Source organism: Oreochromis niloticus, linkage group LG6 (assembly GCF_001858045.2).
Source record: "Oreochromis niloticus isolate F11D_XX linkage group LG6, O_niloticus_UMD_NMBU, whole genome shotgun sequence".
Taxonomy (NCBI): Eukaryota; Metazoa; Chordata; class Actinopteri; order Cichliformes; family Cichlidae; genus Oreochromis; species Oreochromis niloticus.
The window spans coordinates 27,396,971-27,419,823 of record NC_031971.2 but is presented as its reverse complement, the minus strand read 5'-3'; the positions used below and the strand labels follow the sequence as shown (position 1 = coordinate 27,419,823).

General features: G+C 40.5%; 2 protein-coding genes across 3 annotated transcripts; both read left to right on the top strand.

The window, feature by feature from the left end:
* The first annotated feature begins 915 nt into the window (after positions 1-915).
* Positions 916-4,615, top strand: polg2 (polymerase (DNA directed), gamma 2, accessory subunit). 2 transcript variants are annotated; one of them, XM_003447969.5, is made up of 8 exons: positions 916-1,783; positions 2,331-2,436; positions 2,664-2,769; positions 2,927-3,112; positions 3,416-3,553; positions 3,660-3,740; positions 3,897-3,997; positions 4,091-4,615. In XM_003447969.5, exons 1-8 carry the CDS (start codon positions 1,309-1,311, stop codon positions 4,254-4,256), a joined length of 1,359 nt encoding a protein of 452 aa, XP_003448017.1. In that variant the 5' UTR covers positions 916-1,308; the 3' UTR covers positions 4,257-4,615. The 2 variants fall into 2 exon arrangements, with proteins under 2 accessions (XP_003448017.1, XP_013123753.1); XM_013268299.3 differs by lacking the exon at positions 916-1,783 and adding an exon at positions 1,859-2,112.
* A 666-nt stretch (positions 4,616-5,281) lies between these two features.
* srp68 (signal recognition particle 68) lies at positions 5,282-18,499 on the top strand. The gene is made up of 16 exons (XM_003447913.5): positions 5,282-5,458; positions 5,874-5,940; positions 6,324-6,437; positions 6,631-6,826; positions 7,736-7,818; positions 8,257-8,366; positions 8,491-8,570; positions 8,714-8,854; positions 13,232-13,330; positions 13,484-13,548; positions 14,052-14,205; positions 14,355-14,449; positions 14,668-14,797; positions 15,177-15,252; positions 15,338-15,387; positions 16,149-18,499. The coding sequence occupies exons 1-16, from the start codon at positions 5,371-5,373 to the stop codon at positions 16,374-16,376; spliced, it is 1,776 nt and encodes a 591-aa protein (XP_003447961.1). The 5' UTR covers positions 5,282-5,370; the 3' UTR covers positions 16,377-18,499.
* The last annotated feature ends 4,354 nt before the right edge of the window (positions 18,500-22,853 follow it).

Here is a 22,853-nt window from a genome sequence, read left to right as displayed (position 1 = left end):
CACCTCTGAGTGGTGCTACAGGGAAACTGGCAGAGCTCTGTTCCGCTGTTGTTTTGGTTTTTTTGTTAAATTTCACCCATTTATCCATCCATTTTTCTGTTGATTCTCTGGGTCACTGGGACAACACATTAAATGCAAAGCTTTAAACCTTTCACCAACCTGCAGCTCTTTCTAGGGAACACCAAGGAGTTCCCGAGCCAGCTGAGCGATGCAGTCTTTCCAGAATATTCTGGCTCTGGCCCATGGCTGCCTGTTTTGTTTTTTGTTTTTTTTGTTTGGGTTAAGGGGAGGAAGACAGGACAGAAATTAATAATAAAATGCAAAGTGGCGCTCTATTTATCTGTCTATTGTATGACAGTTTGGGCACAAGCATCACTATCTATAAATAAGCAATTTATATTATCAAACTAATAATGGATAATAAAAAAAACAGCGTAATAATCGCATTATTATGAGCACAGTGACAGACGACGGTGAATTACTATATTGCAGAACTAAATTTAGACAGCTTTTTCAATAAAGGTTTGTCATCTAAGGAACACACTTTCAAATCAAATCAAATACACATATTAAACCTTTCACGGTAAAGGTCAAAGATTGGTTAAAGGTAAATCAGAGGTGTAGTCATTTCTATTAACTATATTATAATTTTTACAAGTATCCTTTTTTAATTTAAATTTTTTGTAGTTTTATAATCATAGTGTACACTATAATCGGATAAATGAACTGAAAAAAATCAATTTAGATTAAACTGCTGTTTTTGTTTTTGTACAGTAATGGGTACAGACTCACTCACCACCTCCATTCACTTCCAAATTAAGTTTAATCTGTCAGCCAGAAAAGCACCCAAAACACTGAATCGGTGAAGGATGTAGACGTTTTCGTTTTATTTTGAAAGTCTCCTCTACCCGGATATAAGGATTTAATTTCCGGATCACACACCACATGTAACAGATGCGTTGCTAACACTTATATGTGTTTCCTATGAGATGTGAAGTGTGAGCAGCGGCTAATTGGACATTAGTTGTGTGACAGCGGGGAAACTGTCCGACTCTTAATGCACCGACAGCCGTCTGTATTTGTAGACGCTGCTTTTAGCAAGGTTCGCTAAAGTTAGCTTTCATTGGGAGTTTAACACAGTGAGCCCAGTTCACATGTACTATTCAAACCACCGTATGCACTCATCTTTTCTCTTTTCACTCCAGTATGCGGCCAGTTAGGACCGTGCGCTTAGCGAATATTTTAAGTCTACAGGGTTTAAAGCTTGTTGTTTCCTAATGAAACTTTATCTGAAGCGGGTTCTTCATCATGTTTACTCGGTGTGTAAGAAACATCCTGTCTAGAAGTGCATTCACTGTGACGTTGAAGCAGCACAGCTGGAGACGCTGCAGCACATCCCAGACTGAGACTGTGGACCAGGTCACTACGTTATTGCAGCTCTGCGTGGACAGGTTCTTTGTTTCTCCTGGTCACGCCAACGTGGAGCTGTTTCAGCGCGGGCTGTGCTGCAGCTATGGACCTCTGGGCATGGAGCTCAAGAGAAATCTGCTGGACCAGTGGTGGCATTCAGTGACTAGGTCCGGAGCTCAGATTTTTGGGATTAACACCCTGAGCAGCAGCAGCAGGGAAGCACCTACAGGTGGACAGGGCCAGCTGAGGATTGTTGAATGTGAACTGCTGAAACAGAGACTTGGGCAGAAGGAGCTAAGCAAGGAGCGGCTCGCCGAGGAAGTGCGCATGCTCCTGCAGATGTCGCCAAGTATGAGAACAAACTTATTGCAAGGTAAGCTGCCTCACACACCTGTAATAAATAATGATGATAATAGAGCTTAACATACACGTTTTTATTTCTATACTGAGAGTTAGCATTACACAGCACAGTAAAGTAATGACACCACAGATGATTTATAAACTACAAGCAAAGACACGGTGTACCAACTGCTTCACGTTATTGCATTTATGATCTTCCATGTATTTCTTTTAATGGTTTATGGATATTTTTGATACTTTTAAGTGCAGTTTGATGCCAGCACTGTGGTACTTTTATTTGAGTAAGGTGAATGGAAACAAGAGCTGTTCTTGGAATATTATTTTCATACTGTAGTAAACTCAGTAAGTAAGAAAGATGATGGCAAGAGCTGAAATACCATGTCAAGGATACTGTCAGGACTTCAGTGATGTGTGAAAGTGCTCATCAGCTTCTGAAATTCAGCTAGTAACATTTCTCTTTAACATGTCTCTGTCTTTTACATTGTTGTAAAACTAAAAAACTAAAATAATTTTTTTCAAATTAGTCTTGATGGTTCACGCGTGTTGTGTTTTCTTTCCAGGTGCCTTGGAGCAGTTTGTCCCCTCGTTAGAGCTGGTGTACAGGAAGCTGCCGTTTGGTCTGGCTGAAACGGGTCTGTGCTTCCAGCCTGCAGAAGGCTCTGGTTGGTGAGGATTTCTCTGTTGTTTCTAATCTGTGTGAGTGTCTGTGTGGGTACACTTATGAAAAATAAAAATTCAAACAGACTTCACTGGGATTTTGTTTCTTTATATTGTTTATCTGAGCTAGCTTTTTAATGTTAATACAGTATTTCATGAGTTCACATTAACCTTTTTTCAGACCTTATGAGGTAAGTATGTCATATTAACACACTGTATGTTCTGTTTTCTGTCAGCTCAGCTGAGGTCACCCAAACATCTCTAGTGTGGTTTTGCTCTCCTCGCACATCGTCCCAGTGGCTGGACCACTGGACACGACAGAGGCTGAAGTGGTGGAGAAAAGTGAGTCTTTGAGGAGGGAAACATCTCAGACAAATTTAAAACTGTGTGATGCACCAGTGCATAAATGTGTATTTTCCAGTAAGAACACTTTCCCAGCGTTATAAACTACAAACATTAATAACTCAGCTTTTCTCTTTGTTTCATTTTCTTTATCCAGTTTGCCCTCTCCCCGTCCGACTTCAGCAGCAATGAAGTCCAACAGGAGGAGCTCGAACAGGCGGCATCTCGCGGTGTGAGGATCATCTACAACTTCCCGTGGGGTCAGGAGGTCCTGGAGACACTGTGGAGTCGAGGAGATGCCGAGCTGCTGCACATACACAAAGGAGACCGGTCCAAACTGCAGGTCCGTCTGCTTCTTTTAGAGTGTGCTTTAAGTCAGGATCGAGGTTCGGTCGTGCTCCTAAGCTGCTATTGCAGAGGCTCTGGTTCTCTGATGAGGCACATGTCTTAAAACAGGAAGTCAAATTGATGTCAAAAATTCCCTTAGCTCCCAGCTGATAGAGGCTTTCAGAAATCTCAGTTGAACTAAACGACTTTAGGAAGAAGAACCACCAGGTCTCATAAGAAACATGGGCAGCTGCTCGTCTGTTGCTTTTCTTCAGTTTAATCACACGCAGTGTCATCTCTCTTACCCGATGTCTTTCAGCATCGAGATGGACGAAAGTCTCTTCCTCATGTCGTCTCCATTACCGCAAACATGGACCGTGGTGCGATGGCGTTTCTGTCCAACTCACTCCAGCAGCTGAAGAGAGAAGAGAGCAAGCAAAAGCTGCACCAAAGAAAGGTGATTGTGCTTAACAGCTCGCTGCATATGCAGAAAAACCTTTTCGCGGGTTTCCTATTTATGGCGTGACTACTATCTCTGAGATTTGTTGCACTGTTGATTTCAGGTCCTGAAGCTGCATCCAGTGTTGGCTCCCATTAAAGTGGCTTTAAATATTGCTAGAGGAGCCACTGTGGAGCTGAGGCAGGTAATGAAAACATGAAGTACATGTTACATGCTTTTTCTTCGTGGAGTTTTTCCATGCAAATATACATTTTTCAGCTTAAAAGGATCTGATTGAATGTGTTTCTTCTGTGGTGTTGCATCAAATTGCATTAAAAGTGTTTTAAATATATTTCTTCAGATTTGTGAAGGCCTTCTGCAGGAGTTCCTGGAAGCTAAGATCTCTGTGTGGCCTGGATATCTTGAAACTCTGCCAACATCAATGGAGCAGCTGAATGCCAAGTAAATGCCGTTAAATCAGCACATAATGCAAACTGAGTAACTTTACCTTTCTTTAAACTTGTGTTTCTGTATTTCTGTGTGGACGCGTTGCAGATACGATGAGATGGGCGTTCTTTTCACCATCATCATCGGTGAGAACACGTTAGAAAGTGGCCTCCTTCAGGTCCGCAGCAGAGACACAACCATCAAAGAGACCATGCACATCTCAGAGATCAAAAACTTTCTATTCAGATACATATCTGCAGCTGACAACATCTGAATGCCCCTGCTGTTTGGAACACCTGCCTGATTTTGCATTTCTTTTAAAAACACAATGACAGTCACGAACGTACTTGTGAAACATATTTTCTCAGAGCGGTCCAAAAATAAGAGACTTTTTGGGATAGAGGTGCACATGAACCCACTGTGTGTATACATGTACCACAAGAGTTCGTATTCCTAACTTTGCTAACTCAGCCCTTACTGATCCTACAGTCTCTGCTCAGTACATTCAAGGCGCTGACATGGCTATATCAGGTTTATTTATCTGTGTGTAATTGGTGGCTACACAGCGGTCACAGAGGAACCTTTTGGATTTCTCTCTACATTTCTATTAAAAGATATGGAATCCCTCTCTAATATTTATATTGTATTTTTTTCTGGTTGTTGATGGCACTTTTGATTCTGGTTTCCTGAAGGTTCAAAGACTGTTCACAATAATGGAACAAGCAGTTAAGAAAACAGTCTTACCGTATTAGTAAACTGTAGTTTAGTTCAAATATTAAGTTAAAATACAACACGATACCACACAGGTATAGAGGACTGAAACTGCTATAATAAAACACAAGTAAATTGGTCAGTACATTGGTGACTGTCCCTTTATATCCTCCGAATATTATTAATGTTACTTGCTCTGTGGGAGGAAGCTGAAGACCCCACACAAACGGCACACTGAAAGGCCTCAAACAGCAGGTGGATTTGAAGTGGATGATGAAGCTTTGTGTGAGACAACAGCGTTGACCACTGCACTATCACTGCCCAGTCTATATATTAAATAGGAACATTAATACAAAGGTGGATACAAAAGCAAAGAGGGCTGGTTAAATTTTATGATGATATAATTTATTCTAATTATAATAATAGCAGTAGCTGTATTGATAAGGATATTAAGAAGAATAAAGGTTTTTTTTTATTATTTATTTAGATTGTTTTTGTTTATTTGTTGTTTCGGGGGCAGTGGGGCGTATTTCATTGAATCGACTGCATCGTGAGGCACATCAGCAAAGTCTCGCGAAGTTTGCCCCTTTGCCCCTCCCTGCGCACTCATTGGTTGCTGGTTGCACCTCTGACTGGGCATGTGTGTATGTGTGCCGCTTAGCTGTTAGCGTGTAGAGATGGCCGCAGACAAGCAAAACGACGTTAAAGTTTCCCTAATGGAAGAAAATAAAGAAAACTTACCGGATGGAGGACTCGGACTGGAAAGTATCCTTAAGAACACGACACGTGCTCTTTGACCTTTTCCTTCTGCGAGCATGTTTCACGCTCAGAAGCTAACGTTAGCTTTTAGCTAGCTCAGTTGGAGGATAAGCTAGCGGTTATTAGGCTACGTGTCATACTGAAGCAGGCTGTCAGTGGTAAATGGGTATTTATATGTATTCACAATGTATTTGGGGGGGTCTGAGGACATATTTTAGGTTTGCTAGCTATTATGTGATGTCATCTTTGAGTTTCATTAGCGGTTGCATTTCCTTTAGTTAAAACAGCTTGTCTTGGTGCCTGCATACAATAACTGCTATCAATACTGAAACGTTCATGCTTGAAAATAAATGGTAAACTGTCCCTCAGAGTCCCATGTGTGATGGTCACATAAGGTTTGTACCTTAACGTTTAATCTCAGTCTTGCAAATCATCAAAGAATCCCAGCAGCAGCACGGCCTGAGGCATGGAGATTACCAGAGATACAGGTGAGCTGGCTCAGGTCATACATGACAGGGTGGAGGTGTGTGTGTGTGTGTGTGTGTGTGTGTGTGTGTGTGTGGTGCAGCAGTTTTTCACCCAATGTAAAGACACTGATATGAGACATCTGTTCACATTACTGGGCTCACATTTATGTGTTAATGCAGGTAAATGGAACAATTAAAGTGAATTAAAGTTAAACTCAAAGCTTGTGTCTGCTTGTCTTCACCACATTTTCATATTTGCGGAGTTTAAGATATAGTGATAATTTATATGCTGTTTGTTTGTTTATCTTGCATATTAAAAGTTTTGTGGTGACGTTTTTTGTCTATGTTGTATTTCATTTATTGTAATGTAGAATTAAAAAAAAAAAATCCTTGTCTGTTTCCAGGGGCTACTGTTCCCGCAGGCTGCGGCGCCTGCGCAAGACTCTTGGCTTCAAGATGGGAAACCGACACAAGTTTGTTGGGAAGAAAGTCACTGTGGAAATGCTTTCTGACAACAGGTTAGACTTAGATCATTTTAACTGGACATTCACATGTAGTTAACTGGCTGCTGCTTTGGGAACCTTTACATTAAGGAAATTCCAGTTTGAAACACTTAAACAGATCACTTCTGTTTGATGTGGAACAGTTCAGTGGCTTGAGGCTTTTACATAAAAAACAAACTGTTTATACAGCTATGCCACCTTTTTTCAGGTATCTTCTGCTGGTTTTGATGGAAGCAGAGCGTGCATGGAGTTACGCCATGCAGTTGAAGCAGGAGGCCAACACGGAGCCACGTAAGCGCTTCCACCTGCTGGCACGACTACGTAAGGCTGCAAAGCACAGTGAGAAGCTGGAGAAGCTCTGTGAAAGCCCCCGTGTGGACGCCAAAACTAAATTGGAGGCACAGGTACACAGTTCAAATTCACCTTACACCAACCGGTGTAGGTGTGTGGAATAACAAGTGGATGTGCAGCGAGGTCCCAGCCTCAGAGATCAGTAACTTTAACCTTTCAATTTGTTGTCTTTCAACTGTTAGATTTTAGAACTTTTAGAACGCTGCAAATTAGAAAAATTGATACAGCATTGCAGTGCAGAATTTTCCATGATGGTCCTTTATCTACACAGGGACACCAAATATTGGTATTTTAATAAATAAAATACTTTTGGAATACTTTGAACAAGAGGGCAGAAAGGTTGCCTGATAGGAGGCAACCTTTCAGTTGCAGTGTGCCTTTGGACTGACTGCAGTTATTCAGAGAAATTGTCTCTAATCTATAAATGCAGACAGATTGCCAGCATGTTGCCAGCGGTCTGAATGAATCTTTGTCAGTGAGCACAACTTGAGGGGACTCAACTAAACTGGCTGCCTGCTGATTGTATTCTGGCTATATTCTTGTAGAAAAGAGGGTCATTTCTGTCTGCGTAGACAAGATTTCCATGTATGTAACTGCCAACTTGACAATGTTCCATCGCAGACTGATATTAGGCACAAAGCAGACAGAAGCTGCCATAAGACAGAATCAACAGCAGATTTTAGTGACAGTGTTGTGTACTTATTTTGCAACAAAAGAAAAAAAATGAGTTGATAACTGTAACTTTGGATACATAATTTGGATTTGAAAAAGGATGATAAATTGTAGTACTTGCTACTGCAGATATCACAAAAATGTTAAAAATCACAATAATATCATATCACTAGTGAAATATTGTGATAATATCATGGAGTGTCTTGGTGATTCCCACCTTTACTGTTGATGAAGTGTGGTGAGGGAATGAATAGAGGAGCTCCTCATCACGGCTTGTGGTGTTATTTCAGGCCTACACTGCATACCTGACTGGAATGGTGGAGTTTGAGCTGCAGGAGTGGAAACAAGCCATGGAGGCGTTCAACAAGTGCAAGTGAGGTTTAACATTACTGCGCTCTGTTTTTTGTTTTTTTTATTCTTCTCCTAAAAAGACACTGATATGAGACATCTGTTCACATTACTGGGCTCACATTTATGTGTTAATGCAGGTAAATGGAACAGGTGTGAATTAAAGTTAAACTCAAAGCTTTTGATGTCTGCTTGTCTTCACCACATTTTCATATTTGCGGAGTTTAAGATATAGTGATAGATAATTTATATGCTGTTTGTTTGTTTATCTTGCGTATTAAAAGTTTTGTGGTGACGTTTTTTGTCTATGTTGTATTTCATTTATTGTAATGTAGAATAAAAAAAAAAAATCCTTGTCTGTTTCCAGGGGCTTCCAGGGTTTTCTTGTATTTTTTCTTTCTTTCTTTCATTTTTTTTTTTTTTTTTTTTTTTAAACCACTGATAAATATTTTTGTCTTGTCAGGACCATTTATGAGAAGCTGGCCAGTGCCTTCACTGAGGACCTGGCAGTTCTGTACCGCCAGCGTGTAGACGAGATATCGCCCAACATTCGCTACTGCGCTTACAATATTGGTCAGCATTGCTGTAGTGGTTCTTCTCAGTGTCATTGTTGATGCACAACACATGTTCCTGAGTTCAGTCCTTCCTCTGCACACTGACAAACACACACTCACTCCCTGGTTGTGTTTGATTTTAGGTGATCAGAATGCCATTAATGACCTGATGCAGATGAGACTGACCGGTGGAGGAGGTGGCATGATGGCTGAGAAACTAGAGGTAAACACAAAGGGGTAAAACTTTTGTTGATCAGTCTGTAATTCATGATTAAACTGCAGAGGGGAGCACATACCAAACAAGAATATTACACAGCTGTGTAATCGTGTACTAAATCCAGAAGTGTTTGTTTTGTTTCCCTCTAGGCCCTGATTACTCAGGCGCGAACCAAGCAGGCGGCCACTATGAGTGAAGTGGAGTGGCGAGGACGCACGGTGCCCGTGAAGATCGACAAGGCTCGTGTCTTCCTGTTGGGTCTGGCAGACAACGAGGCCGCCATTGCTCAGGTCAGCCTCTCACACATTCCTTCTTTTTTAAGCATATAAACAAACTCAGTGGGAAACACATGTTGTTGCACCTCCTAATGTTGGAAAAGCCAGATGTTTGTTGTCCTTTTTACATCTCTTGGGCTGCAAACAATGGAAACAACTGCAGAGACATTGACTCAAAGACAATAAGTGGATGGATTCCCTCTGTAGTACAAATATAATCTTGTTCATCACTGGTCATTACCCCTCCTTATGTTTCCTGACTGCCTCACGCAGAGCTACTATCAGAGACCACCCAGTATTTATCATAACACTGATTCTGTCGGATGATTTGATATCGTTGTGTCGGTGTTGTTCCCACATCATCATAATAAATGTTGTTCCAGGTTCAACATTGCAAGTGACCAATCACATTGTTGTGACGTAATACATTTGCAAGCCAAGCGATTCATTCATTTATGAAATTCCAATGTAGCAAGGACAGTATGTATAATGCTTACCGTTAATGAAAGAACAGTATCCTGAAATGCAAAGTATTCAAATTGCTGAATCGGCAGACAGAGGCGGTTTATCGCAAGTTAAAAAGTGTGACGTCACAACAATGTGATTGGTCACTTGCAATGTTGAACCTGGAACTAGGGCTGCTCGATTATTGCAAAAATGATAATCACGATTATTTTCACTGAAATTGAGATCTCGATTATTTGACGATATTTATTTAACAATAACAATGTATTGAATAATGGCTTTAAAGATTGTCAAAAAATAATATAAAATAGTGTGCAAATACTGATAACAGTGCAAATGTTTGCAATATAAAAAGTAAATGAAAAATGTAAACATCTATGTTTAGTGAACTTCAAAATACTGCATAATATTTATGCATACAAATAACCAAACATCAAGGCAAGCTGTGTAGCCACACAATGCACAATTGCATCAAACTGACATTGAGGTATGCCTGAACAAAAATAAAATGAAACACTGAAAGTAGTAACTTTTATAAGAAAAATAAAAACTAGAATGCCCAAGTCCCATACAATCTCAAAATGGCTCAACAAAACATTGTTCCTGCAACCTCTCAAAGGTTTTTAGCCAAAAACACCAGCCTAATGACATGATCAGGTACGACACCGTAGCAAAGTTTACACACTGTCTACTCGATCCACGTCTGACTCCATGAACCCATAATGTTTCCACACCACTAAAGTCGTTTCACCTCTTTTCAACCAACTGCATTCTTTCTTCAGCAGCCATTATCCTCTCCTCTCCAAATAACTTCTGCTTAGCTTTCCGAGCTTCCCTCGGGTCCTCTTAATTGTTGTGACGCGTGTTCGAAACGCAGAGAGGTGCGCTCGATTTGCCACACGGAGCAGCACGAGAGTAAAGCACGAGGGAGGTGCTAATAATCGGCAATAATTTTTAATGATCGTTGAAAGCCCAGATCGTAATTTAGATTAAAATTCGATTAATTGAGCAGCCCTACCTCGAACAACATTTATTATGATGATGTGGGAACAACACCAACACGAGGATATCAGATCGTGCGATTCTGTCTGCTCAAATGACCCATTTAGACTGCTTATAAATGCCAACTTTTCAATTTCATGAATTCAACCTTGTTTCTTATTCCCCGCTGCCACATGCATTTTATGTCCTTAGAAGGGGAGCCTATTATTTTTGTTTCCACTTCAAAATTCAGGCCCACTTCTATATTTTCATTCTTAAATTGGGTCTTGAATTGAGTTTTAAGCTCACAGGGATTATTTGCATATAGATCAGGTAGTGTCAAACATGAGGCCTGGGTACAGACACTCCAGTCTTACCTGTTAGACTGCTTTGGAAAATGTCTTAAAAGTGTTTTAATTGTATTTTCATAAGTTTGACAGCTTTTCCAACTGTTTAAGACCTCGTACGTGACCATTCATACTAAAACAATACAATTAAGTGATAGTTAAAACAATTAAATGACTACTTTCACTATCTGTAAGAGAAATAAAAGAAACTGATTCTTTTTCAGTGATTTCAGAGTAAAAGAGAAATGATTTTTCTGTGAATTAACAGACACAGATTTTTCATCTACTACAGCGGCATTTCTTTATCATGTACGGAAAACACCTTTTCTTATATTAAGAAGTCTCATTGATTAAATGTGTAGTTCTGTTTGTTTACACTGACAGGAAGGGGAGTTTCACTTGTCCGCCCCGCTTAAGATCAAAGTATGTGACCCACAATGTAAAATGAGTTTGACATCCCTGATATAGATGACCTCGATATCCAAAACCTTTGCCATGTTTTCAATGAATGTCCGGTACAGTAAGAGTGAATATATGAGAGGAAGTAAGTAAAAGCATAAAAGTCTCTTCTTCACTAAATAATCTTTCATCATGCTGGAGGCTGTCGGCTACTCGTCGAGCATTAAAATGGTTTAATAAAAATAAAACAAGCCTGAGTACTCGGTGCAGTTCCTTAAAATTTCAGTAGGTGGCACTCTGTTCTTGATAGTGTCACATGTCCCCTCGCTGTCGCCACAGCTCATTCCTCCTGTTTTGTGCCCGAGTACTCAGCACACCCTGCAGACACACCTGTCACACCCATTGCCACTCAGGTCTCAGGCATGCAGCCACTTTCATCACACAACTGCATTCTACGCATTTCACCTCGCACATGAATGCAGGGCTACACCCAGCAGCTCATTTCAGTTTCAGATGGAGCATTTTAGGTCTAACTGCTGCATAACAGGCGGTTAAAGGTGGCTGTGATTGACTGTGTGGAGAAGAACTGCGACGCTGGCAGTTTTGATCACATTTGGCTTTTCTTATTGATCACAATTAAAGGATTTTTGCATAGTATGCACATTATACTGTGTCACAGCTCTAGCACCTTTAGCTTCACAATGTGCACCTGTTCTTCTGCTTGTGGCCTCAGGGAACAGGAGACACTGTAGGGCCAAATATCAGCCCTAGTTGAAGGCCTGTTCCCTCCTCTAATCGGTGTATCCATCCAGCCCTCCTGCCGAACAGCACAGAATGCTCATCAGGTTGAACTGGATGTTCTAGGCCTTGCCAGGGTGTTGACACAAGTGTGAAACACGTAGCAGCATCACCTTTCTGGGTGGGATAGAGAAGACTTGTGAACAATCTGTTATCAGGTTTGCCACCACAAGGAATTGTCTTGTAACATTCCTCTATTGTGTTTTCTCAACTTTTAGCAACAACAGAAACACAGTAATGTAACCCACAAAATCCTTTAAATACTTCAAACAGATATTTTTATGAATGATCAGTTCTTCTGTAATTGTTTTATTGCTCACATTTCGCTTTTTTCCAGTGTTAGTAAAACCCATCCTGCATCTTTCTGAGAATATCTCAGTTTAACACAGGCCTGTTGTATTAGTGTGGCGATGAAAGACTGCTTAGATGACAAACAATCGTGTCGTTCTCAAAGACCTGAACCCTGAAACTATACAGTGTCTTAACTGCTGATGAGTTATGTGCAGGAATGCATCAGCAGCCTGCCGGGCCACATACCTGCGTCTCTCCCCGAGTTTGTCAGTCACATTCCTGCTTTAACTGTTGCTCTTTGTATAAAAGTACTAAAACTGTTACATGCATCAACTGTTTGCTTGATTGCGTTTTTATATGAGATACGTCTGCACAATCTGGTAGAAACCTTTTATGATCTGATCAAGTTTCAGCCAAATCCGATCAGTCTGGTTAAATGGCTGATATCGCTGCATAAATCTGCTTGTAAGTTGTTCTACAAAAAGCATAAGAAGGATTTGTGTACATCTCCACTTTCAGTCTGCATGTTAAGAGCCGCGACTGCTTCCTCCCCTTCTCCCCTCTGCCTGTGTGTGCCTAGGATGGCCTCAGAGTATTGAGTGTTCTTTTAGCTGAAAGCAGTCTTTGTAGCTACAAGAAAGCAAAAGAAAAGCAACTGAAAGTGTTAAAGTATGTTCTTAGCTGACCTGTACAGAGAGCTGAATTGAAGTAAGGAGATACATGGAAGCGAAATTGGAGGCTGAAAAACAGCTAAAGTGCCTCACCCGTAAACCAGCTGTTTGTGTCGTGTTACTGCTGGGCCTGCATTTTTGATAGGTACTCTGTTTTTACTTTCCAGAGTCATCTATTGTATATCATCTTCAGCATGTGCCATCCATCTCACACATAGGCTTCACCCCCTGGGTTTCCCTCATCGTTGCCAACTTAGACATTTTGTTGCATTTAATCTATAATCTTTTAAAAAATGTAAAGACCGTGCCGGTGCGATCTGAGACGTTTCTCTGCTTAGAATGTGAAACACACCCGTCTCCCTCCTTCTCTGCTATTCAGTAAGTTCTAAATTATATTTTTTTTCTTTATCCTCATCTTTGGATCTGTTTGTGTCATCCAGGCAGCTAATGAGGAAACCAAAGAGCATCTGTACGAGACCCTGCTGGCCGAGTGCAGAGACACCATCCAGGCAGTGAAAGAGGAGCTCAAGACTGAGGCGGTAAGATTCAGCAGGATGAAAAGCTGTGATGTTTACAAGAATGAGAGGTGGTGAAGGTGTAGCTTGTAAATACTTGAAACTGGGAATACTAGAAAGTTTAACTAAAGAGCTTTTTTTTCTTTTAGTAAATCTATTAATTTTTTATCACTGTAGAAACAGCGAGAGAGGAGCTCTGATGGTGATACTGGGAAGGTGTCCAACCTGCAGTACCTGCACAGGTAAAAAAGGAAGAAAAATGTACTTCAATTTTACTCCTGGTTCTGTTAGGTTAGTCAGTCATAGGATTAGAGCTGCAGCTAAATGCTTTACCACTTATCTCAGTAAGTCAATAAGACTTTGATCAATCCCCTCCTTCCTTCCCTCCTTGTCTCTTCATGCAGACAACACTGTAACACACAGGTCTTCAGTTTATTGTGAAATTACAAACACGTCCTCACTTTTGGGAGGATGAAATCAGAGAACATTTGGCTGTTTGTTTGGAAACGTTACTAGCAACTTCTAACATCTTTTGATAGACAGACATGTATAAACCTGTCAGGTCGGGGCATCATTAAGCTGAACGTGTGTCGGGCGAGTCTGGTTCAACTTGTAAAGAGCCTGTGAGGCATGTTAATGGTTCCTGACGATGTCTGCACTTGATTCAGTCGAGGTTTACAGACCTGATGAGTTTAAAGGGATCACACGCCGTAAGTGAATAATCACTGCTGCTCGTCTCTCCCAGCTACCTGACCTACATTAAGCTGTGTACACTGGTGAAGAGGAATGAGAGCATGGCTCATACTCTGCAGGCCAAACTGAAGGAGCCTGAGGCCGACGAGAACAAGAGGGGGCCCCGTCCACAGGATCTCATCCGCCTGTATGACATCATCCTGCAGGTGAATGTCCTGTTAAGTTCTGTCTCTAAGTTGTGTGGTTCTATTGAAAAAGCAAAAGCCTTAGGTGTACAGCCGGATGTTTGTGTTACCACAGTTACATGATGTGTATCTTGTGTTTTTTCCCACCACCACCTCCTCCAACTATCCAGAGTCTGGCAGAGCTCTCCACCCTGCAGGGTCTGGAGGATGACCACACCTTCCAAAAGGAGGTGTCCCTGAAGACCCTGGTCTACAAGGCCTACAGGTCAGTGTTTTTGTGGCTGGTTTTCCAACATTTTCAAAGAATGCAGCTGAAATTCAAATTGCAAATACACCTACGTCCCCACAGTGGTAAGAACTCACGTCTGTATCCTGATGTGAAAAGTATATCTAAGCTTTGCTCCATTTCAGATTTCCATGAAAGCTTCTGCAGTTCATAAATCCACACGTTGTTAACGAGCTGCTTTCTTTGGCCTCTTGCAGGTGTTTCTTTATAGCCCAGTCTTATGTGTTAGTGAAGAAGTGGAGTGAGGCGCTGGTGTTGTATGAAAGGGTGCTGAAATATGCCAAGGAAGTCCAATCTAAGGCCAAGAGTCTCAACAACAGCCTCAAGGTTGGTATAGCATGCAAGCAAACACACACACACCTCAAACATGAATCATGGCGTTACTTATTGTGGAGGCCTTTTTTCAAAGCCTCATCTTTATCTAGGTTGCCATTTTAGTTATTTACAACGCATTATATTTAGACAAATAGACAAATGTTATTAAAAGCTTTATGGATCACAAAGCTACAGATGCATGCTAATCTGTTCTAAGTAACACTAATAAATTGCTAGATTTTTAATCACCTGCTGGTTAATATAAGTAACTGTGCAGCAAACCATGTTGTTTGTTAGAAAAATACAATGAGACCCAAACACACAGTACATCAAAGTTTAACAAAAATATCACTGCACTACATTAATTTACATTCATCATGAATTTCTGCAGGATCTCCCCGATGTCCAGGAGCTCATTGCTGAGGTCAACGCTGAAAAATACTCACTTCAAGCTGCTGCCATTTTAGGTGAGAGCCTTTAAGTAATTAAACGGTTAAACCAGCAGTCTTCTTCTCTGTTGTACAGTCCTGAAGAGATGTGTTTGTGTTTCAGACACCGATGAGATAGTCGAAGTTCCTCAGCAGCTGGTGAAAGACAACACGGTAAGAGGAGGAAGCCTCAGGCTGCTCAACACTACAATCACACGTGGTTCTTGCACATGTGTTTCTGTACGAATAAAATAAATGAGCTCTGTGGATTAATTACTTATCGATTATATTACTCCTGAAGAGCCGAGGTGAAGCTTAATTTGTATATTTGCGTCTAACAAACTGCAACATAAACACTTGAAAAGTGTTTTTGATGATGTCATTTAACGTCTACATGTAAACATGTATCTATTTTTGTGATAAAACTTGATTTTTAGGAATTTTAATAACTGGAATAAGTTTGAGTGGATCTGTCACAGTCTGCACTGCAGTAGCTTTAGTTGCATGAGTCAAAGTTCGAAATCTTATCTGTGTCATGCTGGCCGTGGCCTAATGCCAGCTGTTTCTACTCCTCTCACGTCACGCCAGCTTTCTTCTGATTGGTTGCCCATCACAAACACAATATTTGAAGAACAAAGAGCAGGGCTTGTGCTCTAACAGCCAGAGCTGAGATTAGGGATATCCTCTATTTGGAAATTGAGTGTTTGGAGCAGCCTGAAGCATGGGATTATTTGCACATATGCTAATCTCATCATTTTAATTTTTATCCATGCTTGATATGATCTGCCATTTTAACATTTATGACAAGAAATGCAGTTTGATGGGGCAGTCATCACTCCATTTTCTGCTGGGGTTTTTTTAATTTCTTCATTTAGCTGAATTTTCTGTTCCCTATGATTCCAATGCTCTCATCTCCTCACTTCTTTTTCACGCAGCCCCTCTGTGACCACCTGGAGACCTTCCGCTTTGACCCCACTCTCGTCGGAAAACAGCCCAGTCTGGTCCAGTTCCCACCCGACTTCCAGCCAATCCCCTGCAAGCCTCTGTTCTTTGACCTTGCTCTTAACCATGTGGCCTTCCCACCGCTGGATGACAAGGTGGAACAGAAGGGCAAGGGCGGTCTGACTGGCTACATCAAGGGCATTTTTGGCTTCGGCAGCTAAACCTAAACCCACACTTCGACCTCCGTGTGAGAGCCACAGGGTCCAGAGTTTACTGCAACCAGCCAGAATTGGGTCAGCTGTTAGTTAGAATCATTTCAGTTTGTCTTTTATGTTTAATTTTTAGTGCCTATGTGCAGAGGGGTTGGAGTTGGCAGTTCTGAGGAAGACAGAGTGAATATAGTCTTCTCGGAAAGATTAATGAAATAGTAGCACCATGACCCAAGTCCACATCCAGCTTCAGTAATCCTATCACACTGCATGGCTTCACAGCATACAGGCTCCCTCCTTAAACTGAGCAGTGGAGGTGTTGGCAACTTTTAACACATTAATATGCTGTGGTTTTGATGAGGGAAGCCAAGCTGTCAGTCTCACAGTCTAGTAAGATTACATTTTTTCCCTCCTGTGTTTTAAATGCGCCTTCATATTGTGTGTGTGGGGGTTGTTGTTTTTTTTATTCCTTATGTAAACGGATTGTTCTGCATTTTTCTTAGCCCTCTAAAAACAAAAAGATGTTTTGATCAGCATCAACATTAATTACAAGAGCTATAGCTGACCAAACTGTAATCATATGTATGATTTCATCAGTCATCACCAACTAAAGTTTCTCCTCTTAATCTTTGCCCTTGTTGCTTTCACAGCATAAAAATCCTCATAAACACTGTACAGCCACAAGACCTTGTGTTGGGACAAGAAATGTCAGCTCGCCTAAGAGTGTACTCGCACTGAGCTGCTCCTCCCAGTGTTCAGTTGTTTTGACCAGTGTGTACCTGTTAGAAGAGAACAGAAACATACTCGGGCCTGAAGCACATTTTGAGTGCAGGCACACGAGGACAAGTGTGAGTACACCTTTAGTCCATTAGTTGTTCCACTTTGTTGTGATTTAGTAGCGGTGAGGATCCAAACATGTACAACTTTCAGTTCCTCCTAAGTGCCCTGTGGGTGGGCACCACATCATAACAAACCAAGCTGTCACTGTCAAAGGTGTAGGGTTGTCCCTTAAGCTGTCCCTCATCTGCAGATGTGATGTACTTTTAATAATTGCAAGAAGAAATTTTTCCAGTCTGTGGGTTTTTTTTCTGTTCGGTCATGTTATTGCGCCAAAGCCTCTCGAAACCCAACCTCTGAATTCAGGAAACTGAGACAGGGTTAGCATGACTAATGACAAAGCTATGAGTCACAGTTTGAAATGATCCTTTCTGAATAAAAGAAGCTGGATTGGCCAGTGTTTTTATTTCTTTGGTAGTTGGAGCCTAAACTCACCAGGCAGTTCATTAGATGCACTAACCAGCTAGAACTAAAGCAGTCACATACAAAACACACTGCAGTAAAAGGCTGCTTATTTACAGTCATAATAATGGCGGGATTCCCTCCATGACAGTTGTATTATCCTGCTTTAGTTTTAGCTACTTGGTTTATTTGTACTCTGTTGCATTTTTCTTGCCCGCAAAGTTGACGTCCTGTCAAAGGTCCAACTGCTTCAATAGCTTCATCTCGCTGGAAGTAGAAAGCTCTTTAAAGGTCCCTCTGCTTCATATTTTCAAAGGGTACCTGCTTGTTGACGGCAGGTGCAGCTCATGAGACTGTAATCTGTTACTGTAAAGGTTTTTAACGCTGTGTATTTATCTACAAAGGAGAGTGGCAGACATCAGGACACTGAAGGAGCTGTTAGCAGCCTTTCATTCATCGCATTGCCAACACCACACCTCTCTGTCATGGGAAGGACTACAAAAATGTTTTCATCACCTTTGACATGTCTGTGGATTTTCTGTTTTACATGTTATTTGTCAGGATGTATTGAAACCCCTGATCTTTATGTGACCTGGTTTGCCTGTGAGACTTGGTGAAACACTAGGAAAGGACAGTTTCAGTCTCACTAACATGTTTAACTTTTCTTTTTTTGCTTAATTTTGTCTTTATCCCCCCCCATTCAAGTGTTTTTACGCTAAGTAAGATGGATGGGCTGGAACAGTTCCAGCACTTTACCTCGATTAGCCTGGAAAACAAAATAGCTATGACCTGTAGATGCTGGAAACGTTTGTGTGTGTGACGAGATTAATGAAATGAGGGGATCCTATGATTTCATGTAGTTTCCAGCCTGGTAATTAAAGTATATTTGCACCAAATGCTGTTTTTGTGTCATTCTTCATTCACATTTTTCTTTCTCTTTTTTTTTATGGAAAGCACTCTTGGCTGTATTTATTTTGATCTGACATAGTTTCTGATTGCTAAAGAACTGCTGTTAAACTCTGACGTGTTCTGAGGACAGTAGGCATGGAGGTGTGTGTGTGTGTGTGTGTGTGTGTGTGTGTGTGTGTTCAGTTGCTCCTGTGTTAGGGTGTGGGAGTGCATTGGATGCCTGAGCAGGGTGTGAATGTTTAGCTTTACTTTGTTTGTGCACTGAAAAGTGAGAATAATGATATAGGTGTGTTTATTAACCTCGATCTGACATCAGTGGGGGGGTTTTGGGGGTGGGGGTGGGTTCTCCCCATCTTCTAACCAAGAATATTCCGTGGTAAAAAGTCCCCCCACCCCCACACATGTGCACTGTTACCGTAGTATTTCAGAAATGTGTACTATTTAGAATAGACTGAAAATATTTAAGCCTTTATGGGGTGGAGATGAATGCTTATCTGCAGAACAACACCAAAGGGTAAAACTGTTAAACAACATTCTGTGTTACTGAATTATCAGCACAGATTTTTTTCTTGCGCATTTTCCTCCGAGAGGTCCAGAATTTAGAATAACCATCAAAGCTAGGATGTGAGATTTACTTTGTAAACCAGACAGCTGTGCTGTGTGTAAGGTCAATGAAGAGCCTGGCACACCCTTGCAGTGTCTCTGCCTTTGTTGTTTCTTCTCTGTTCAGCTGTTTGGAATTTACAGGTATGCAGATACATAGTTGCTACATTAATGTGGCTCAAAATGAGCTGCAGGATGTGTGTGAACTGCAGGTTTGACATCCGGAGAAACGCCTGACCTTTAATCCCGAGGAATCTTAATGATTGCGGTGATTGTTTTTCCGCGAGTCCTGCTTTCCACGAGGTCTTGCATTTGTGGTGCAGACATTTGTCTCCCTGCTCAGGGGGCATTTGTCACTAAAAAACATGAGTGTTTTAAGGGGAGGGGTGCACACCAGCAATTTTCTTGTGTTTTTTTGTTTGTTTTTATTTTGGTTTGGTTTGTTTTTTTTCCCCTCTTATACAGGTTTAAGTATATGTTTTCAAAAAACGTACAAAATCAATAAAAACTTGAATGTAAAAAATAAACACGAGTGTTGTCATGGGGGGACACTGGGATAAAGCAGACTTTTTTTTATTCTTCCTGTTATGATTGCCACAAATCAAAATCAGCATTTTTATAACACTTTTAGGAGTTTTCATGATGAATTAGAGCAGGGGTGGGGAACTCCAGGCCTCAAGGGCCGGTGTCCTGCAGGTTTCAGATATCACCCTGGGTAAACACACCTGAATCAAATGATTGGTTCATCGCCAGACAACTTCAAGGCAGGTTGAAGAGGTAATATAGCCATTTAAATCAGCTGCGTTGGATCAAGGACACATCTAAAACCTGCAGGACACTGGCCCTTGAGGCCTGGAGTTCCCCACCCCTGATATAGAGGAAAATGACCCCTGTCTATGTGTCATTTTCAGTAGCTCACTTGAGGTTTAAGATGAAAGTATCGCTACAGTTTGTTACCTAGGTGCAACCACAATATACAATATATGTGAGCAAGTGAAAAAGTATGTTACTCCAGACACGTAGACCCACCCAGAGAGAAACGTTGTGTGACTGGACCAATGAGCACAACGTGCTCTCGCTGTTGCAATGAAAGCTGCTTAGCTACATTCTTTCTCGTGATTTCCAATTGTTGCTATGCAGCAGAGAGACGCCCTGATCTGAAATAACTTCCACGTCTTTAGATGCTGCACACTAAATGTTCCAGTGTATGGGGCAACCTGTAATCAGCAGATTTATGGCATGTACCACTATATGAAAGTGTTATGTAAATTACTTTCTGACCCTTTGGATGTTCCACTGTTGACTGTACACACAGTGTCTCCTCCAAGCCTTGACTCAGGCTTAATAGTGAGGTGTCAGGGTGACATAGCCAAATGAGAATGACTTAATTTCCTTGTTATAAATTCAGGAATAAAGGCTCAAGGAAGAAGAAGGAAAAATCAGGAAAGGGGGGAAAAAAATTGATCTCACTGTGTAAACTATCGTCTCCTGAATATTCTCATTAATTTGGAGCTCTCAGATTGGGAATGCTGTGAGTGGCCTTACAATGTAATTTTAGTCTGTGATTTGAAGTTGTTGTTTTTTTTAGTTACGGTTGCAGAGAAATTTCTTTCATATACTAATGCATCAAGTTGCTATTGTCTGGCAGTAGATGGATTTTTCCTGCATGCAAGACAGAAACCTATAAATGAAATTGTCCCAGCAGATGTCACCTTTAAATAAGTCAGTGTGATTTTTATGAGGTATTTAGTCTCTGTTTATGTTTCCTTCATTGTAGTGTGATTATTCTCCAGCACATTTCTTTCTGGGATAATAAATATATCCTTTATCCCTGATCCCAGGGACTTAGCAGGATACAGAGGTAGAGAAACATGGGATAACATAAAGACCATTTGTTCTGCGCCCACTTATCAGGCACACATGGAATCACTTCTTTCTTTAATTATTTTACTGCTGCAAATTATTTCTACACACGTCTTCCATATAAATTTTTAATGTTCTAATACTTAAGTAAAATGTAACTATAATAAAGGAAGGTGTGGTTGAAAGTAATTAGCTGTTACACATATATTTAGAATATTGGATGCTCATATATAACATGAAGCAGGTTATTAGTAATGAGGTCAGCATGTAAACCAAATGCTCAGTTTCAGACAGATATCAGGCCGAGAGGATCATCTCGGGCACACAGCTCTGATGTGAACTCCTCTTTAGGAGTTAAAACAGGTTGTTTTAGAGGTCCAGGTCCAGTCCAGGGATAAGACAAATAATGATTGTTTAGAACTGTGACTCATACAAAGCCAGAAAAAAAAAACAGTCCAAAAATAAAAACATGGAGCTGGAAATGAGGATGACCTCTTAATAATTATCGCACATTTTCTTTTTCACACAGCATGTTGTCATACTGGCTTCCTCCCCTCACCCCAACCAGTCACAGCACATGGCCGCCTCCCTGAGCCTGATTCTGCCAGAGGTTTAAAAGGAGTTTTTCCTTGCCACTGTCGCCAAAGCACTTGCTCAAAGAGGGGTCATATGACTGTTGGGGTTTTCTCTGTATTATTATAAGGTTTTTACCTTACAATAAAAGCACCTTGAGCCACTTGTCATTATGACAAAACCAAATTCAATTTATGACAGTCCAAAAAAGAGATTTAAACTACACTGGGAGAAAAAAAAATGTTAAAAATTATAAAAATGCCTTTCAGACAGATCAACAGTGACCTGTTGTGCCAAAACTCCTCCTGTTCTACATATTTCAGATATTTCAGAGCTGTAACTGTCCTTCTTCATAAGTAAAAATGTATTTACAATGCAAATTTTACATGCGATTAAAAAAGGAAACAAATTGCAAAGATTACACAAAAATAATATATTCTTTTTAAAAATATGGATAAGTGAATAAAAATATATAAGATGGGATAAAATAAATAAAAGGGGATAATGCTATATTGATTCTAAATTAAATGTGATATTCATTAGCCGTATGCGTCACTTTACACAATGTGGATTACACATATGGCAAAACCTTGAAAATATATGTGAGGTTGTGTGTGTGTTTTGCCATGCTCACAAGGTTTCACCAACATGGGTATCAATTAGAGATGGCACGATACCACTTTTTTATGTCCGATACCGATACCGATATCATAAATTTGGATATCTGCCGATACCGATATGAATCCGATATAGTGTGTTTTTTAATCAATAAACTGTTTTTTAATATCTTGCTGCATTTTGTATAAGTTCATACTCAAGTTTAAATAAACAACAACACTAAAGCTATTCTGTTATACCTGTATGTAAAAAATACACTGCACCCAAAATATTTCATAGTTCAGCAACACTGATCAATCTAATAAACTTAAACCTACTGCATCCTTCCTATTCTGGTATTTTAAAGAGTACTTAGCAGAAATATTAAGCAACCTAACTAATAGGGTTGCAAACTCCCAGCAAAAGAAAATAGGGAACCAGCCCCCACCCTCCACCTCATGATGCATCAACTTTAATTTGATTCAGGGTGAAAAAAAATGCACAGAAATAAATTATTTCTCAAGAATAATTAAATAGATTCAACATCTTTCTTCAACAGAATTGCAGACTGCACAGATGGTACTTTCCCAAAGGAAAAAGTAGTATAGCTTACTAGGGTATATTAGACTTAATAGTTACTATATACAGTAATGGACTTCTATACATTTTACATCAGATTAAAACTTTTGGTGTAAGATTCAGATA

What these genes read in the sequence shown, in the direction of transcription:
- polg2 (XM_003447969.5), top strand. Translation starts at nt 1,309, where the DNA reads ATGTTTACTCGGTGTGTAAGAAACATCCTGTCTAGAAGTGCATTCACT. An exon ending in CCTGCAGAAGGCTCTGGTTG is followed by an intron (nt 2,437 to 2,663) that starts GTGAGGATTTCT and finishes GTTTTCTGTCAG; the next exon opens with CTCAGCTGAGGTCACCCAAA. An exon ending in AAAAGCTGCACCAAAGAAAG is followed by an intron (nt 3,554 to 3,659) that starts GTGATTGTGCTT and finishes TGTTGATTTCAG; the next exon opens with GTCCTGAAGCTGCATCCAGT.
- srp68 (XM_003447913.5), top strand. Translation starts at nt 5,371, where the DNA reads ATGGCCGCAGACAAGCAAAACGACGTTAAAGTTTCCCTAATGGAAGAA. An exon ending in GAGGCGTTCAACAAGTGCAA is followed by an intron (nt 7,819 to 8,256) that starts GTGAGGTTTAAC and finishes TTGTCTTGTCAG; the next exon opens with GACCATTTATGAGAAGCTGG. An exon ending in AACCTGCAGTACCTGCACAG is followed by an intron (nt 13,549 to 14,051) that starts GTAAAAAAGGAA and finishes CGTCTCTCCCAG; the next exon opens with CTACCTGACCTACATTAAGC.